The sequence below is a fragment of the Vidua macroura genome, chromosome 3 (assembly GCF_024509145.1).
Source record: "Vidua macroura isolate BioBank_ID:100142 chromosome 3, ASM2450914v1, whole genome shotgun sequence".
Taxonomy (NCBI): Eukaryota; Metazoa; Chordata; class Aves; order Passeriformes; family Viduidae; genus Vidua; species Vidua macroura.
Genome location: NC_071573.1, coordinates 15566886 through 15586401, shown reverse-complemented (window position 1 = coordinate 15586401; position 19516 = coordinate 15566886). Strand labels below are relative to the sequence as shown.

The 19516-nt window shown below is 39.2% G+C and overlaps 2 protein-coding genes across 3 annotated transcripts in view; one reads left to right on the top strand and one right to left on the bottom strand.

Moving 5' to 3' along the window:
• Nucleotides 1-96: 96 nt before the first annotated feature.
• Nucleotides 97-10815, bottom strand: TFB2M (transcription factor B2, mitochondrial). Its single transcript, XM_053972914.1, has 8 exons — nt 10514-10815; nt 9601-9689; nt 8528-8681; nt 7898-8046; nt 6237-6326; nt 3930-3992; nt 2537-2688; nt 97-1223 (listed from the first exon to the last, which is right to left on the bottom strand). Exons 1-8 carry the CDS (start codon nt 10812-10814, stop codon nt 1037-1039), a joined length of 1185 nt encoding a protein of 394 aa, XP_053828889.1. The 5' UTR covers nt 10815; the 3' UTR covers nt 97-1036.
• Nucleotides 10816-10939: 124 nt separating this feature from the next.
• The window catches only part of CNST (consortin, connexin sorting protein), a 49293-nt gene continuing 40716 nt past the window's right edge, over nt 10940-19516 (top strand). Inside the window, exons 1-2 of one of the 2 annotated variants that reach the window (XM_053973559.1) lie at nt 10940-11064; nt 12767-12863. The gene's annotated coding sequence lies outside the window, so the exon portion shown is untranslated. The remainder of the gene's footprint in view (nt 11065-12766; nt 12864-19516) is intronic. The other variant, XM_053973560.1, reaches the window with a different exon arrangement.

Genomic DNA, 19516 nt, shown 5'->3' with positions numbered 1-19516 from the left:
CAAAATGGCATTTTATAAACTAGTGCTTTGCTAAAGAAGTGTATTTTTTGCCACAGCTCTTTCCAGAGGGCACAATATACAGAATACAAACACAGAAACAGTACAACCTCTCAGCATTGTTGAACAACAACAGAAGAGTTAGATGGTAAAACAGAGAAATTGGGAACAGGTTGCCTTATGGAGTACTATGGCTAAAACCAGAATTTTAATAGTATATGGTTTTGAGTAATTTTTTGGTACATGTATTACACATTAATGGCAAAGGTTTAAAAAAATAAAATCACCTTATTTGAAATCATTTATACAGCACTGAATATTCTGATGACTTTCAGACCTAAAATAATCCCTATACACATGTAGGTGGTTATGTATTGTATTACAAACTAGTACATGTTGTCTCTGTTATTTTCAAAAGAAATAACTGTTACAACTTTTCCTCAGGGATATCATAATCTTTATTTTAAGCAACTCTCAGTTAATATTTTATCACCCTGTCATTACCTTGTCTTCTGTTAACATACCACTATTAATTTATTAGCATTTTTTGACTTTAGGCTGCAAATTCAGAAAAGCAGAAAATGTTGCAGGCTCAGTTGTTGTAAACACCTTTGTATTCTGTGAATCTGTCAAAAGGGCATTCAAATCATTAAGCACTAAAATAAAAACCAAACAAATAATAATTTGGTCTGTTAAATTTTTTTTCATATGTTGTAAATACACAGCAACAGTGTAACGAAAAGTTGCATTTAAGTGGTACATCCAAAAGTAGCACGAGCTAATAAGCTCCTGCGAAAGTTGCAAAGCTTGTCCATTCCAGGTATGATTGTGTGCAAAGCTTGTCCATTCCAGATAGGATTGTGAAAGATAACTGTGAATTCATTACTTTTATCCTAAGTAGAAGGGCTCTTGTTACTTGCTAAATTTTTCCTGTTTGGACAGGAAATCATCTAGCTAACCGTATGTCCGATTTTATTTAAATCACTTTTTATCAAAGTAATCTTCCAGAAGCAAAGGTGATCTTCCAAAAGCTTTAGATTTAGGAGTTCATGGTCCTTGTACTTGCCAAGACTTCATCATGGAAGAAGGTCTCAGCAAACAAATCGGAGTTTTGCAAAGCCTCAAAAAGACGCTTATAGTCTTCTGGATACAAGTTACACATTGCAGCATTTTTGGGAATTTCTAGTGCTTTCAGTAATGCGTCACTATTGTCCAAGCTCCACGAACTGAAACAAACAAACAAAATCATAATGGAGCATTTATTTCTGTGAAAAATTAAAAAGCATGAAACATTATCTAAAGGTCCACTTCACTCTTTCACAGCGTCTAGAAGAAGCTAACCTCTTCTTGCAACACAAGTTACGTTCAATCCATACTGCAAACAGGAATAAACCTCTGCTATTAAAACACATCAATAGCAAATTAAGCCCCCAGCACACACAGACAATACCAAACACACAAACCTCCTCATTACAGGATAGGTGCTCTCTCTCCCTCATCCACCCTAAATTCTTAAGTCAGTTACAGGCATTACAGCCTAAAAAGGGTGTTTCAGTGCTGGAGAAATTAAATCCAAGGATGACTCAGTACAGCATGAACTAGTGACTTACACCTCCCAGGTATTTTCTTCTATACATAAACAGATGTATCCACCCTCCCCACATCTACATCTTTGCTATGAAAGCTATACTTTTATAAATGTGCACATACATCAACTATTTCCCAGACAGGAAAAGAGTGTATAAATACACAGAAGATGCGTATTAGAAGCCTTCAACTTCCTAGCTGAAGGACCAAGTGGAGATGAGGTATACCACTGAGCTTTAAGAAAGAAATCCATTAAAGCTCTTTGCACTTGTCTTTCTAAGAGAGTTATTGGAATTTAGTAGCTTATTTTCTCCCCCCTTCTCGAAATTAACTTTCATAACCTGCTATCAGCAAATGAGAAGTATATTCATTATTCTCATCAGCAAGAAGTCAATGCTTTCCAGACTGTGAACACCTTCCATATCTGGGAAACAGAAATCTACTGATCATAAAGAAATGTGAACAGCTTGCATAATTGGTAAAGTCTAAAGCCTAAGTTTTTAATTAGATAACAGCCATTTGAGGATGTCCCCATTCCACCTTCTATAACCTTCAGCTGTTTTCATTAGCGTGACTTTGATGTCTGTTGTAAGCTGAATCTCTTTCAGCTTTTAGTTTCTGTAACTGCAAAACTCTTGGTGGCTTTATTATTGCATCTGTAAAATAAATGAAAACTTGCAGATACATGACCTAAGCTCCACTGGAGGTACATGAATTACTGCATATTTTAAATACTTTCCAACCTTCCTGACAGGAACAGACCCCAAAATACTGTACAGTAGGTTGTATAAATGAAATTTCTATTCTACATGTTGATTATTAATTAAAAATTAATTCGTTCATTTTTTAAAAGGCAGTATTTTATCTGCAAATAAATACTGCTTCGGGAACATATTTTAATATTTTCATATATTTCTCTGAAGTATAAAAATTGTAATTTTTTCTTACTTACTTTAATCTATCGGTAAGTTTAGACTTAGGTTTAGCAAAAGACTGTTTCACCATGAAAATAAAGGTAGATGCATTTGAGGGCTTCAAGCCTCCTGTAAATAGATTTTGCTGAGGAGTCAGTCGTACCAAACAGATATGGTCATTTGGCAGCCGCTGCAAGAAAAACAGAGTAAGTCACTGAAAAAAATTACTTTTTGAGACAGTATCTATCTTAAGCTAAGAGTTTCATCTTTGCCACCAATAACATTTCTTATTAAGAGTTTTAACAAGATGATTTCATTGGAAGATGTGCCTGTGCCTCAAACAGAAAAGGAAATAGAAAACAAATGAAAGATACTATCATTTGGGGTTTATTTCTAGGACTGGACTTTCTTAGTTTAAATGGACAATACAGGCTTGATTTGAGTTTTCAAGATATTATATGGCCTATTGTATTCCTATACTATGCAAGGTATCAGACCTGCCTTTTATATATAAAGACATAATTATGTGAGTGTAACACTAAGACACTATTGCAACATGAGGATTTTATAAAACTGGGACAAAGTGGAGTCTTCAAAGGAAATAAATGTACTTCTGTATTGGCAGCAATGGATGTATTAGATCTGACAGCTGTACTTCTGACGTTGTCCTAGTACATCTTGCATAGCCCACCTGATGGGCCTCTCCACATGGCTTTTCAGCACACAACTAAGCATATAAAGCACACCCAGTCACTCACATATTATAGAAGTATTGCAAACTACACTCAATACAGCACCATAGCAGTTTTCTGGGGAGCATGAAACTCAAAAATATTAATTAAATGTGCTTTTATATTATCAGAATTAAAAAGGAATATTCCTTTATTATACAAAGGAACATCATTACTTTTCCAAAGGAGAGAAGTAAATAACTTTACACAAGGTATTTTTGCACTTCTCAGATTTAAGTATGGAGACACTTGCTTTTCCACAATTAACTTGCACATGCAATCTATAATACACATGTGAATAATTATTTTAATCAAAACCATCAGCATACTGATTGTGTTATTAACTGTGGGAATACTTGTTTTGTTCAAGCAGGTAGATGTAACCATCAGTAACTTCCTCTGAAAAACACTTTACCTATTCATATTCCTTTATGCTGTTTACTCACTATATTTTTTTCATCACAGACAATAAAGATATTAGTTTAGTTCAGTTTCTAAGATAATAGCAATTCTTCACTCCACTTTTGATGAATCTCTATGCTGCCTTAAATATTAATTAGAAAAGTTCTTAAAAAAAATAAATAATGCTGCTATATGTAAATATAGCTAAAATGTAAATGCTGCTAGAAAGTTCCTTTAACCTTTAATTAAAAGTAGTTTAGCTGCATCTTCAGAAGAAAAACATATACAACAATCTTACCCCAGCTTTTGGTATCGCCAGTCCTCCATTTTTCAAATTAGTTGCAAATGAAGACCAAGGTTCCTATGGGAGGAAGCAATTGTATTATGTATCGTGGAATTGAAGTGTTTTGTTAGAATAGAATAGATCATTTCAGTGAGATCATCTAATCCAACTCCCTGAACAATTCAAGGCTGGCCAAGCTAAAGCATGTTATAAAGGTCATTGTCCAAATGTTCTCTTAAATGCTGACAAGCTTGGGGCATTGGCCACCTCTCTAGGAAGCCTGTTACAGTGTTTGACCACCCTCTCCGTAAAGAAGTACTTGCTAATGTCCAATCTAAACCTTCCCTGGCACAGCTCTGAACCATTTCCATGTATCCTATCAGGGATACCAGGGAGAAGAGCTCAGGACATCCCTCTCCCCGTCCTCAGGAAGCTGAAGAGAGCAGTGACGTCACCCCTCAGCCTCCTTTGCTCCAAACAAGAAAAGCCCAAAGCCCTCAGCTGCTCCTCATGGCCTTCTGGTCCTTTCACTGGTTTTGTTATTGTCCTCTGGATGCACTCAAGGACCTTCACATCCTTCTTAAACTGTGGAGCCCAGAACTGCCCAAGTGTTTAAGGTGAGGCTGCACCAACACTGAATTCAGTGGACAATCACCTTTCTTGACCAGCTGATGATGCTGTTTGAGGCACCCCAGGGTGCAGTGTGCCCTCCTGGCTGCCAGGGCACACCCTGCTGACTCACCACCCAGGTGACCAGTGGACAGCCAGGTATAGCCCAAATCAGTACAGCCCTCTGAGCTCTGCCCTTCAGCCAGTTCTTCACCCAGCACACCCTGAATCTGCTCATCCCACAGCTGGACAGCTTTTCCAGAAAGATGCTGTGAGGGACAGTATCAAAAGCCTCCCTAGAATCCAGAAGAATTGCACCCACCTTTTCCCTTCATCCACTGGGCAGGTGACCTTATCACAGGAGGGTGTCAAATGGGTTAAACAAGACTTTCCTTTGTGAACCCATGTTAACTGTGCCTGATGAGTGCATTATTCTTCAAATGCCTTTCAACAGTACCCAGCAGGCTCTGGTGCTCCATAATGGTTGCAGGTACTGAGGTTAGACAAACAAGTCTCTAGTTCACTGGGTCTTCCCTCACATTCTTCTTTGTAGGGGGATGTGGAATAACACTGGCCTGCTTCACTCAGCAGAGACTACCCCAGACTCCAAAGACCTTTGGTACCTGATCAAGAGAGGTCCTGCCATAACTTCACTAGCTCCTCAGTACTCTGGGATGAATTCCATCAGGCCCAAGGACCTCTGAACATTCAGCTGATACAGCTGGTCCCTTACACTTTCAGTCTCCATAAATGGAAAGTCACAGTTCCCACACTCGTGGTCCTCTGGCTCAGGGGGCCAAGCAGCCCACGGCTTATCAGTATTATTAAAGATTGAGGCAAAGAGACATCAAATGCCTCCACTTCTACTTTATCCCTGTTAGTCAGGTAACCTCCTTCAAAAAGTACTAATCTTCAACTACTTAATATTTACCTTAATGTATACCTTGTAGTATAAAGTATTTGGAAGATAATGGACAGTGAAACCTTATTTTAGATTAGCAAAACATTTAAACTTTGACAGTAGGTTCCTAGAAAAACAGAGCACAAAGATAATTCTGAAAAGCATAAATTAACTGAAAGTTGAGGCCATATGCTCATGAGGAACTGGGGGACAACATAAAAAAAACTTTTAAAACTAAACCATAGCATGTTTCACAAGGTAAGAAGGTACTGACTAGTAGGAGAAGCAGGTATGCTTGGAACATTAAAGCACCAAGACTCAAAAAAATTTCTACTGAATACAGCTTAGGAAGTCAAAAGCATACATGTTGGCAAAATCCAGAGGATATAACAAAGAGCAGACTATGACAAATTGGAAAAGCAGACTTCTAGTTTCACACAACCATTAGCAAAATGGAAAAGGTTTATCTGGTGTGCAAACATCTTTTTTTAATCTACCAGAATCTGAGAATAAATGTTTTGGAGTGCAATGGCTTGCAGTGAAAACACTGACATCATAGTGAATAACAATGTTGCTTAATTGAAAGAGTTATACACAAAACATGACTGGTTTAGCTTTTTACAAAAGTTTTCCAACATTCCACATCCTCCTACAAAGAAGAATGTGAGGGAAGACCCAATGAACTACAGTTCTCCAACTGATTTAAACATCAAATTAGCTTCTAATTAGTTTGCAATGGTAAACCACTATAAACCCTTTTCTAAATGCATGTCCATAGCTTTAGGCCATATCAGCTGGTACAAAACTCTTACCTTATGCAGTAGTTCAATTTCATACCCTAGTTGTGCAAGTACAGTAAGTGCTTGATAAATCTTCGACTTCCCAGGCTTTGCTGTTAATACCTAAAAAAATGGCAAAGAGCAACCATTTTTGTTGCAAAAACCAAGATTGTGAAAAGACTATATAAAACAGTAAGAAATTCAGTTAAGTCTAAAATTCCAAGGTAAAGTTACATTAGGCCTCTAACATGTGCTTTGTGTTATTTAATTTATCTTGTCAGAAGACAGGGCTAGAAGATGTAATATTTGAAGTATTTCTTCACAGCAGTTATTTGGATAACTGAACCATGTATGACTCTCCAGAATATACCTTCTGGTCCCTTTTAAGGCAGAGAAGTTTCACACAGAAGAGAAATAAGGATCAGATTTCCTATAAAAACCATAACTTTGGCAGTGTTATCAGTTTACACTGATAAGATAATATTCCCAAGAAGACACACAAAGCAGAGTAAGGAAAACATCAGGCATTTGCGCTGAACATGAAGCAATTTGCACAGTCATCATCCTGATCAATGTTACAAAGCAAACAACTCTTAGGGCAAGGAAAAAAGAAAAGCTTGTGATTTTTCTCAAAAAGGGCAAGGAAAGAAGTAAATTGTAGCAGTGAGATTTAACTTTGTGTAATAGATTTACATAGCCTCATCGTATGATAAAAAGCCAGAACAACCAACAAAAAGGATCCAACAATGTCTAGTTAAAGAAGGTTCCAATAGCTTTAACTACACACCTCTTATGTAACAGAGTTCACATTATAACCAGAAAAGTTAATTAAAAAAAAAAAAAAACAGGGACTACCTTAAATGAATAGGCTGCCCTGTATTTAGTAAACATCTGACCATTAAAACATACTATACCAGTGGGTATTTCAGTGGTGTCCAAACTGTCATTTCACAGAAGAATATACTTAAGATGGTTAATTTTTTTCAGTGGGGTGTTAGACATAACACTGGTTGTGTAAGCAGACCTGGAAGTCCTTGTCTACTTCAAGTAATTAAAGGTTTATGACTGTACAAACCTCCCAGTTTCATGGTGGGGGTGGGGGGGAGAGAAAAAGAAGTCATCCTTGAAGTATAAGTACAGTTCTAGAGCTTTGGGACAGCATAAATTAGGAATATGTAATCCAGAAAAGGCTCTGCACCTTAGTGTACAGAGCATTAATAAAAAGTAGTGTAAAACATTATATATTGCCTCTATTATTTTCAGTACTGCATACAAAACAGCTCAAGAGGACAAGTGCATTTCACTGTATCAGTATTTAGTGACTAGGAATCCTCTTCACTTGTGTTTTTGTGTTTTGAATTCAGTCTTCATTAACTACTACCTGCAACTATAAAAAGCTTTTTGCAAAAGCATGGCACAGAATTTAATCACCTCACAATTTACAATGGAAAGCAGCTAGTCTGCTGCTGCATATACTTTCTCAAGTATACTTAAAATTTGCAGTTAAATGACAACAGAATGATTCTTAATAGTGCTATCACAGCATCAAGCAAACAAGTAGGAAACTGACAACACTTAAAAATTCTGGTAGAAAAAAAAAATTCACTAGCAAAAACATCAGGTACACAATATAAATGGGTTTGTGTTCTGTGAAGCACTACACCTTCATTACCTGTAAAATGCTTTGCACATACCGTATACTCTTTTTCACTTATAAAGAGGTTGAGTTCTACTCTTCCGTATCTGTATATGGAACCGCATTCATACATGGCGAAAAGAAGTCTCCAAAGTCTGTTTCTTTCCAACGGTTGCGGTATGATTCCAAAAATTTTCAAAGGAACATCTGTTTCCCACAATAGCAAAAGTATCTTTAAAATTTTGCAGTAAGTATTACACAATCTCATTAATTCTAATGTCTTAACTACAAAAAACTTAAGAAAGTCTCTAAGTTCATGTTGTTCAAGAATGAATACAATTCAAGCCTTAGTCAAAGCTAAGCCCAGTTTGCATGAGACAAAAACTTTAAATGACAAGAAAATAATCTGATATTGCCATGGGGCGGTGGGGGGGGGGGGGTGAGGGGGAGAGGGGTGGTTCTGAAGCTATCATGAGTCTTAAGCAAAGCTGAAATGTAGAAAACAGCATCTATCAATCCAGCATGTGTATTAAATAGAACATTGAATTAAATATTTTATATATATATATATATATATATATATATATATATATATATATATACTGAAAGCAAATCCCCAAGTTTTTGCCCAACTGCCTATGCACCCTTGAAACACATGTTTGTAACGTGTGGGATCATAAACATATACCTGCCCTCCAAGGAACTGCTGCTACACCCATGGTTTTAAAAAGTTGGTCAGAAGACACAGCAGGTGGTTTCAAAGCTCCCTTAGCCAAAGGATCCAGTCTGAAGAAGTCACCATGAATCACCTTTAATTGCCCATCCAGGCTATTTTCTAGGGACTGAATAAAAATAACTTTAGTTGAAGAAATCTGGATACAGTAACTAGCTTTGCAAAACACCCAACCCAAACAAAAATGCATTCCAGCACTACCTAAAATTGTTACCCAGTCAAAGAGTCAAACCTCGGAGCTGCTTCTTACAGATGATAAAAAGAATAGCTTCTTTCAGCTGATAAAAATAACTACCTCCTTCACTGTGCAGGACATTTTGACAGTTTTTGTGCTGTTCAACTTCAGCTTTAAACCACATTCAAAAATTTGTAAGATGTTCTGCCATGTTTTTAAAAAAAACACACAAAATACAAAACTAAGCAAACTGCTTCTTTTAACAAATTGAAACTAGAATTCTTCATATCTGTGGAGAGGATACCTTTTATACACATTTTAAGTCAGGTGAGAGTCATTGGTTCCAAACCAGCTCTGTAATGCAAACCTTCTAGAGCAACTTCTGCAGCTCTGAGTCTGACCCCCTTTGAATCCATGCAAAGCCCAGGTGAGCAGAGAGGACAACACATGTGTCAGTTGTAGGAAAACAGATTAAATAAAACTGACATAATCAGAATAACTAAGAGTATTTTTACAGATTTTTACAGTTTCTTACAAAACTCTTGCTTAAACATAAACATCTACAATGACTCCGATCAGTTTCAAATTTAGGCATGAAATTTTATTTATGCATAGAAAGACCATGTATGAACTCCAATTCCTACATACACAAAATGCCAAATTCATTAAAAAACATCCAGCATTTGTGATGTACAATGCCAAACTACATAGTGTTATGAGGTATGTCAGATGTTGCAAGTAACAAGCACTGCCTAATTCCTTTTTGATCCAACAATTACACAACAATTTAACCTAATTTCTCATTTTCCCTTTAATTTTGTTTTAGAAACGTGCAACTGAATCAAAAGTATACCTGTAAGTCTGTAAGAAAATCTGAGTTACTTTCCAGAGCTACCACTCTAAAACCTGCATCAAGCAGAGATCGAGTCACAATCCCAGGACCTGAAGCAGGAAAATAAAGAAAAAAAAATAAAAAAAAAAATTTAGCAGTGCATTTTTGTTTCTAAGTGATTATCTTTAGTGATTTTCCCAGCACAATAGTTGGGATATATCACCTTCAACAGGTGTGTTTGTTAAACACACTTCAAAACAAGAGTTAGAGAAACGATTTACAGGCAGCCTGCTCGAGATTTCTCACTGTATTGCACTAAGCACGGCGTTACAATTAGATACTGAGCAGCATTGCAGATAACGTCTCAAATATTTCTATTACTTTTTCTTCTGCCAACTGAAATATACTGTGAAACCTTATCCATATTTTCTTTAAAATACATTCTGCAGAAACGCAAACAAAAGAACCATTAGGTAACTGCAGAGGATCTGCCATAGCCCATAATCCTGAGTGTGCTTTTACTGATAAAACCACAGCATTACGTGACAGAAAATACCATCTCTGGTCACTCTACAGCAAAGTTTTAACACGAGTGACTCAAGCCTCCAGACTGCAACCCCACTCATCCCCCAGGCTCTGCATAAATGGGGCCCCCAGGCACACCCCGAGGCCCGCACCCAGATGTCCCGGGAAGGTGCCGGGGCGCGGGTCCGGGACATCCCCCGGCCGGGATTGCGGCCGGGGCAGCGCCGGAACGCAGCGCAGCTGCCACCCCCGCCCGAGATCCCGGCAGAGGCACGGCCCCAGCCCCTTCCCGCGGCAGCAGCCCCAGCCCTCCGCGGGGCCGGGTGCCAGCACGGCGGGTGGCGAGGGCGGCAGCTCGCACTGACCCCCCCAAGGTCACTGGGGCGCGCCGGAGCCTCGGGCAGCTCACCGGGCGCGAACTCGAGCAGGAGGGGCTGGGGGCCGGGGCCGAGGCCGGCTCCGCTCTGCAGGCAGCGCCGCACGGTGCGCGCCAGCTGCGGGCAGGCGATGAAGCGGCGGACCACGAGGCTGCTCCGCTGCTCCTTACGCACCAGCCGCTTCTCCTTCGCCGGCTCCGCTACCCGCAGGGACGGGTACTGCCGCCCCGCCGTCACCCAGCACGGCGACAGCCCGCAGAGCAGCGGCCGCAGCCCCGCTGCCAGGAGGCGGCCGCAGCCCGCGGCGCCCAGCGGCGCCCGGCCCGCCAGCATCGCCGCGCCGCCCGCGCCGCGCTTCCAGCTCCGGGTGCGTGATCGCCGCGGCAACCGGGGCGTCACTTCCTCCTCTGCCCGGCCTCTCCAGCGCGCTTCCGCTCCGCCGGCGGAGGGCTCTCCGCCCGCCGCCCGCCCTCTCTATGGTGCCCGCCCCGCACCGCCGGCAGCCTGCGGCAGCACCAGCGCCCGCGCCTCCACGCCATGCCGGCTGGCGGGTCCCGGCCGCCCGAGCCGCCGCGGAGCTGAGGTGAGCTGACGGCGGGGGAGGAGGGGAAGATGCGATGCTTCCCCCGGTGCCGCGCGCCGCCGCCGCCTTCTGCTTGTGTCGGCCGCCACCGGGCGCTCCAGGGCGGGCTAGGGCCGCCGGGCGGGCGGCGGGAAGGAGCCGGTGCCGGGCGGGCTGGGCGCGCTGCCCGCCTCGGCCGAGGTGGGCAGGTGGCGGTGCCGCGGCTCCTGGCCCTGGTGCGGTGCCCCGGAGCGGAGCGCAGACAGGGCTGGGGCGAGAGGCGGCTCGGGAGGGGGCTCGGGCCGGCGGGCAGCGCTCTGCCGGGCGCCCGTGGAGCGATGTGTGTGCTCCGTGTGTCGGTGAAGTCCCAGGAGCTACGTATTTAGTTTGAGGTTTGCCTGGGTGTTTCACGGGAGTCTTTGATCTCCGCGTCTGCAGCTAAATAGTCACTTCGGGACTCGGTTGTTTGTATCGCCCTGCCGCTCTCAGCAGGTGCAGGATTCTGCTCCGGCCGATCTCCGGCATCCGTCTTTGCCGGCTTCTCTCTGCTCCGTACCTTGTTGCAATCACGGTTTATGCAAAACCTGTAATTTTCAATAGCAGTGACGTTGTCCTTTCGGCAATGTCCTCAATGCCTGAACGAGAAATAACTTTAAGATAATCTTCAAAACGTTTTCAAGTTCTGCCAAACTGGAGTTCATCCTTCAGGGATGCTGTGCCAAAACCTGTCAGTGGCAGGTGAGTGGCCGGAGTGTGATGGGGGAAGGGAGAGGAATCCTTCCAAACGTGTTTCCCTGCTCCCTGTCTCATTTGTGCAGAAGGCAAGAGAGATCTGGCAATCACAGGGTACACCTGGTCTTCAAATTAATGGTTGATAAGTAGACTTTCTGTATGATTTTTTGCAAATTGCTTATTTTCTTGTATCTTGTTTCTGTGCTTGTGAAATGAGAAATTAACACTTTTCTACTTACTAAACAAAGTCGTTTTGTTTGGTATATTGTTCAAAAACAAAAACTGGGATAGAAAATTGTGGCTTTGTTGTTCTGTTTTTGGGGGACCTACATGTGGCATGAAGAGTGGCTGGGCTGAATTTAAAAAAATGCCTTAGCAAATGCAGCAGTCCTTCAATTCTGCAATTTATTTTTAAATACTCAGCTTTTTTACGCTGAGTCCTGTAATAGTTTTCCCTGTGCCTTAAGGGAAATGGACAGATTGTTCTGCTGGATGATGGGATAGACCTCAATCCATTTTTAAACTGGACTTTATGTTTTAATAGCTTTTTTCCTCTCTTACTAATTAGTCTGATAATTTAGTAATTTGTAGGACTTTTAGAACATCAAGCATAACTTGATTTTCTTAAAGCAAGTGTCTAGTAATGTCCTAATTCAGCATTCCTTATCAAAGTTTATTGACAGCTATGGCCACAGAAAAGTTAGGTTTAGTTTTAAGCTTAATTAATGAATTTTGGAAGTTTTTGTTGTCAGCTGGATGACTCAGGAGTGCTAGGGTCATCTTTGAATGGACTGTTCAGAGCAACTGAGATTATTCAAAGGAGTGTTTGCTAATAAAAACCAGATGACAAAATGCCCTGACAAGTCTTCTTACACTAGAAATGATACACTGATCTTCATGACTTTATTTATTTTAGCTTAGTGCTTGCCTGGACTGTGAACTGCAGGTCTCTATGGGCTAAACTCATGGTTTGGTTTTTTCCCCCTGCTAGAACTGCTAAGTATATGCTGAATCTTTCATGCATAAAGGACTACCTCTTTATGACCTGGTCATTATCTTTGACAAACTGATGAAACCATAGGAAAATGGTAAGTGGTTTTTTTTTTATTTAGAAATTACAATGTAGAAAATTGTTTAATACATTGAAGTGTGTCACAGGGACATTTGAACAGTTATTTTTACATTATGGTTGACTATGGATGTGTTCTAGTTTAATCCAGGTATCACCACGTGCAAATATTTGAATTTACAGTCTTACCTCATACAGCCTTATGTCTTTGTAATGTATGTGCATTGTTGAGTGCTCTGGAATTGTTTCCTCCTAATTATTGTTTCCTGAAATAAATCAGAGGGAATCAAAAGGGTTACCTGTTTGATTGGATTCCAGTCTATGCTTGAACCAAAAGAGCTCATTAGTTGTATGGGTCAAAAGGATAGTAAAGAGATTTTATTTTTTTTTCAATGGTTCTAAATACCTTTTGCATTTACCTTTATTTGGCCCAATTTAAAGCTTATTTTTCAAGTTAATATTATAGCATTAGTCTTTTAGTATTATTTTGCTATGTTGTAACCACTTAGCCATAGTAAATATTGGCAATCGTTTCTCAGTAAGGGTGAAAATTGCAGAAGTACCTGGATCTTGATCTCAGTTTTTCAAACTCTTATGCCCATGCTTCATTTTAAGTACAAATTTGGCAGAATTTCTATCTTCCACAAAAAGAAACTGATGAGTATTTCAATGGAAAATTGCATGATGGTATTTTTCCTTGTCCTCCTAGTGGATACTTACCATAGAGTCTCCTCTAAAGACTTAGAATACAGATCAAGTTTGAAAGTTTTACATGTTACCAAATACTACCTCTAATGTGACTTTCAGAAAAAGCTTTCAACAGAAATGAAAGAAGCTCTTACAATAGAGCTATTAAGCCTATTTGCTTCAGTAATGTGAAAATGTGAAAATAAAATAATCTGCTACATGGTTGAGTTGACAGAAATGTCTCTGCTTTGCTGAGATGCAGGATGACGCAGAATTCTTGTTTTCATATATTTTATTAAGCATACTTGAATTATTTTGTTGTAATGCTTTGGTTGGTGACCAAGGAAAATAGTAGCAGGAGTGGTAAGAGATCTTTTCAAAAGTGCTCTAAGCACTACATATTCAGGAAAAGAGTCTCTAGGAAGAATTAATTTTTTTAAATCTGTTAGAGAGTAGTCTCATTCTTTTGTCATATTTCCTAGCCATCGCTGTCCCCCGCTCCAAGCCCATATATGCACAAAGGAAATCTCCCAAGAACTGAAATAGAATTTAATCCTATGCCACAATCTGGTTTGAGATCCAGTGAGTTTGCAGCCTGTGAGTTGTGTTGGACATCTTCCTTTGAAGTGAAAGTCTTTGCCTTTATAAGGAGGTCAGAAATTTTGTATTTAGAGCTGTTGCAGTCTATAAACCTTAACTTACTGTTTTCCTACATGTCCTCTGTTGACAATTAAAAATTACTTGACATTTGGATGGGGGACAGTGGCTAGGGAGTGGGGGGAGTTTTGCTGTTTGGCCAAGTTATTAGTAGCAAGGAAAATTAGAATCCAAGGTTCCTTGGACGCTCGCCTGCTCCATGTGACAATGTGGATTTCAGCCTAGCGCTGAAAACCTGATTAATAGGGAGTTACTGCCCATTAAAAGTCTGTTAGATCAGTTGTGCAGATCACTGGAGAGTGACTGCCTAGGTACCAATTAAGTGAAACTATCAAGTCAGTTCTCCTTTGAGATAGTTTCTGAGCACTAGGTGTGAGGTCATGTATGCTAGAATACGCTTATTTGAATAAAAAAGTTAAGCCACTCCTTTGCTATTTTTCTTATGTAATACTATGCTGTTTAATAGGAAAGCTTTTTCAGACCAGGTGCAGATTGACTTTGCAACCTTACAAACACTGCAGCAAAGTTCACAGCTGACAAAAGAACCATTCAGAACAAAAGTAAACATTTTTAAAATTATCTGATACCTTGAATTCTGTCCCTGTTGATGCTAACAACAGTGTCCATGTTTTATTTTCCTTCTAATGAACACTAAGCAATATCTTTGACATTTTCAGTGGAGAGGTGAAGGGTTTTGTGGTGTGAAGATGGTTGCATAAGCTGTGTATTATAAGGCATTTTGGCAGGGTTACAGATTTCTCACTCTGTACTTTGTGTGTACAGAGAATCTCAGTCCCTAGGGCTATCAATCTGGCATCTTTCATCAGCACTAAATTTACTGCAAATAATTTTTGTGTGCATGCAAAAAACCAGAACTATTAAACCTTTGTGGGCAGGAGCGAAAACATTCAAATAGATGCTTTTTCTGTTTATTTCTCTCAGAATTTCTCTTCGTTGAATTCTGGTGAGCAAATTCTTCTGACTTAAATTCACTCAGCATGTGTTTGTTTGTGTGTCTATCTCATCGTAAGTCTTTATCCAGAAGGCTTTTGAAATGTTGCCTTGCTCGAGAGCCTGTCGCACCAAAAATTTTTTTACTTGTTTTTTTTCTTATTAATCTAGTTAATATATGACTGTGATGTCTTTGAAACTGTCTGGCTAACTGATAAGGAAAGTGTAGAGGTGAAATGCTGTTAGTGCCAGAGATTGCTGTAGACAAATTTTGCTGTGTTGGGTGCTTGCTTTTTAGGAACAGAGTTGCTTAGCGCACTTGTGAAGTTTTTTCCACTGTTGTTCCATTACGCTGCTCCACCTGTCCCAAGTGAATTGCTAATGTGTGGCCTTAGAATGTGAGCTGTAGCACTGCTTTTCTCTGTCCATGCCAATGATTTCTTTGGGTTTTTTGTTTGGAACGTTAGTGTTGCCCTGGAGGGCAAGTTCAGATTAATTCAGAATAACTTTTAAAAAAGAAAGAACATAAAACTAATCATGGTATTCATTTTATCTTGGTAAAATGAGCATGTTAGGAAGATTCTTAAGTTCACTTGATGAATATGTTACTGAAATAATATGGAAATTCATAACGTACATTTGGGAGGTTCTTAATGGTTATAACTTGGAATTTTATGTGCTTTTAGCCTCTTGAGTGAGGGCATGATGATTTTATCACTTCAGACCAACATTTCATCTGGACCTGGATCACAGTTCAGGTGTTGTTCATTCTGTTTTTACAGTTTTACAGTTGACCCAGTTTGGCAAAATAAACAAATTGGGGTGCATCTTGTCCTGAAATTACACATTTGTCAGTTGTTCAGTAGTATTTTGGCATTTTCACTGACTCGTGTATTTATTTTATAAAGTGACGTACACCATGCAGAGTTTACACATTTGATCCTAGGAAGATTTGATCTTAGCAAGAGTTGGCATATAAAATTACTCTTTGTCCAGTGTTATATTGGGAGCTGCTTAGTTTCTTACCTGGCTTTTCTCTTTTTCTTTTCATGACTGTTGAAGTCTACTATGTTACTAGTGAAATATAACATCATTAACAAAAGGAGAAATAACAGTCATTCAATTTCTCTATGGGCTTTTAACTTCTTCTGTCATGGAATCACTGAAACAATCTCACTTTGGGTTTTAAGTGAAATTAGCTTTTACCACCTTACAGTACTGAGTTTTTGTTAGTGTTTGTGATAGTAGGGATTTTGTAATGGAAAGATCTTTTTAAAATGGAAACTACTTAAAGTGACCTTGATCATAGTTTTTTGAAAAGCTGATCTGAAACAAATTAGATCTCTGTTTACAGGCTCAGGTATTGCAAGCATTCAAATTCCGTAAGGAGAAACTAGTAACTGTGTGCTTCAGAAAACCTCCCTAAGATCTGTTAGTCAAAAGGATGTGTAAATTGTTAGAGACGGCTCATATAGCCAATGTCTGTTTACACAATTAGAGCTGAAATGAATTTACCATAATAACTTCCTGTTGGAAGGGGGAGAGTTGTAACAGCACTCTAGGCTAAATTCACCACTGGGTTTCAGTAGTTGCAGCTTCATTAACTTCAGCCAAGTTACACCAGTGATTAATTTTTTGGGGGTTATGATTAGCTTAACATAGGTCTCTTACAGTTCATACATGATTAGGTTCTTGCTCATGCATTTAAGGGCCAAAAAAAGAAAGAAGAAAAAAGACCAGATTAAATGTATTGTACCTCCTTACAGTCCTTGTATGAAATATTTATTTCATAATCTCTCATTGTATTATTCTTTGCCACATCCCTGTGAAATATATCAGTTCCTTTTGGTTAAGAAATGCAATACAGATGATGTAACAGTGTGACTGACTTCGTGGAGGAGGTTCAGAGCAAAGAAGGGATTTGATCTCATTCATTTGTATCTGACACTGAATAATGTAGAAACTAAACCATCCTTCCTTTTGGAAATATAAAGCAAATAGATGCAAGATTTTAGTAGAGCTGCTGGGTATTCTGATTTTCTAATGATGGCAATTATTGAAGCTCTAACAATTAGCTCTATTCTTAATTAACCTTCTGCTTGGACCTGCAGGCTTGATAACAGAGGGACTGCAAGTATGTAATACTTATGGACAAGAATTGTTTCATAACTTGTATGGACAGTTTTCCATTCTACATGTGGTTGCTTCTGGCCTTTATATGATTTAGGACCTTATAGAATATTTTTATTATACTAACTTTATGTGTGTTGATGAGAGCTATAAAACTTGCTTTTCCCTAATCAATATAAAGAAGTACAGAATTCAGTCTCACTATGAAATTTAAGTCTCAGAAAGTCTTGAACATTCTTCTTTCCTCAGTTGGGCAACTTTTGGATAATTGCCTCATTCTTCTTACGATTTCAAGGGATTTGTTCTGTCATTTCTGCTTTTTCATAGATCTTGAAAATTGTTACCCGAGATCATGAGAGATTTTATATCATATGTTTTTTAGCAACCTCTTATGAGATGGTACGATCTGGCAGCTTTCTCAGGTCCTTGGAAAGTAAAGATTTGGATAAGAGTGAATCTTTGGATTTGCAGGACTTTTTTTTCTTTTTTTCCTGTAAGGAAGAAGTACCTATCCTAGAAAAGATGCATAAATTTGTCTAATAGGAAGCTTTTCGTTTTTGTTATGCTTTGTAATCAAACTTGTGGACATGTTCTGAAGTGTAACAAAAATCAGAGAGTTCTTCAATTAAAGGAAAATTTAAAAATCAAAAAGGGCAAATTACTAGTTTTCAGAAGACTTAAAAGGAGGTTCATGCATCTCAAGGCAAGACCAGTTACTCATGGGTTATTCCTGAACCACATTTGTCTAGAGTGTTTATAAAAGATCTGGAATGCTGAGAGTTCTCAATTCTCCTAAAGCAGTCTGGTTTACTGCCTTTTCTACCATATCTCTACCCAAGATATGTTCTGGTGTTTTGTTGCAGACATGAAAAAAAAAAATTGAACACATCGAATGGTGAGGTTGCTTTTTGTTCTTGTAACATTCAGTCAAATTTGTTCTAGTGAAGCTTGAAACCCCAAACTTTTCAGACACTTGGGGGATTCATCATTGTGTACTTCGAGTGCTGACAAAGAGGTTTTTAAGAGAACTGTCATATATTCTACTAAAAGCTACTATTTGTTTCCAGACATACCTCTTGTATTTGGCTACATGACTGAAACATATTTTTTAAGTAATGTTAAATATGGAATAGTAGACTGTGCCTGGCAGTATGTTTATCATTGTTTATTAAAACTGTGAATAAGCAGTATGACTAGGAAGCTTAGAAGTTGAAAATAGCATGTGAAGCTTCCTCTTTAAACCTCACTATTCCTGCTGTTTATAGATGGGAAGCTCAGTGTGACTTTAAATGCCACTGCTGCTTGAGAAATGTCACATCAGTGTCAGAAAGTACAAAACCACCAAAGTGCTCACGCTTAGATGTTTTTGTAAATTCAGTGAAATGAGATAAACCACCCTGGTATCTGAATACTTCTTGAAGGAAAGCAGACCTCATGCATTTGAAAAAATAGACCTCTTAATCTGTGTATCTGACACAGAAGAAGAAAGCATGTAAAAAGATATTTTTACCCCTAGTACATTTTTTTTTCAAAGCCAGGCAGGGCATACTGAGCAGTCAGGAGGACATTAATGAGATTTTCTCATGGTGAGGCTGCCCAGTAAAAGGTTTGTACATTAGTCTGTCTTTTGAACTGATAAACTTCCAGTGAGCCCATGGTATAAGACAGCACAACAGCATGGGGGTGTGCTTTTCTGCAGAGGTGTCAGGTCGGATAATGAAAACAAACATATGAATATTTTATTTCCCTTCCTTTTGAAACAGCAGTGTTCTAACTATTATGTTTCACATAAAACATAATGCAGAGCAGAATTGTATTAGCTGGAATTGGTCTGGCTTTGTGAGATGATTACAGCAACATGAATTGCCTATCACCTTTGCCTGCTGTCTATTTCTTTCTGTAGCAAATTCTGTGATGGTCAGACACATCTTCAGCAGCTACTACTTTTGTACTAGCACTCTGATGATAATATTCCAGGCTTCTGTAGGTATATCTTGGCTTCCACATTAGATGAAGAAGCAAACTATTGTAGAGAAGTTGCATTTGCACTTCTCTAAAGAACATATGTGCTCTTTGTTTATTAGCTCCTGTAACAGCATAGTAGACATGGTCCTTTTTCTTGCAAGCTAATGAACTCGTAATGCTATGTTGTATGTAGTTTTTACAGTGTCATGTAGATACTGGGTCATTTAGAGTTTGCCCCCAATCACTGAATCTTCATTTTAGTATTAAATACAAATGTTCATA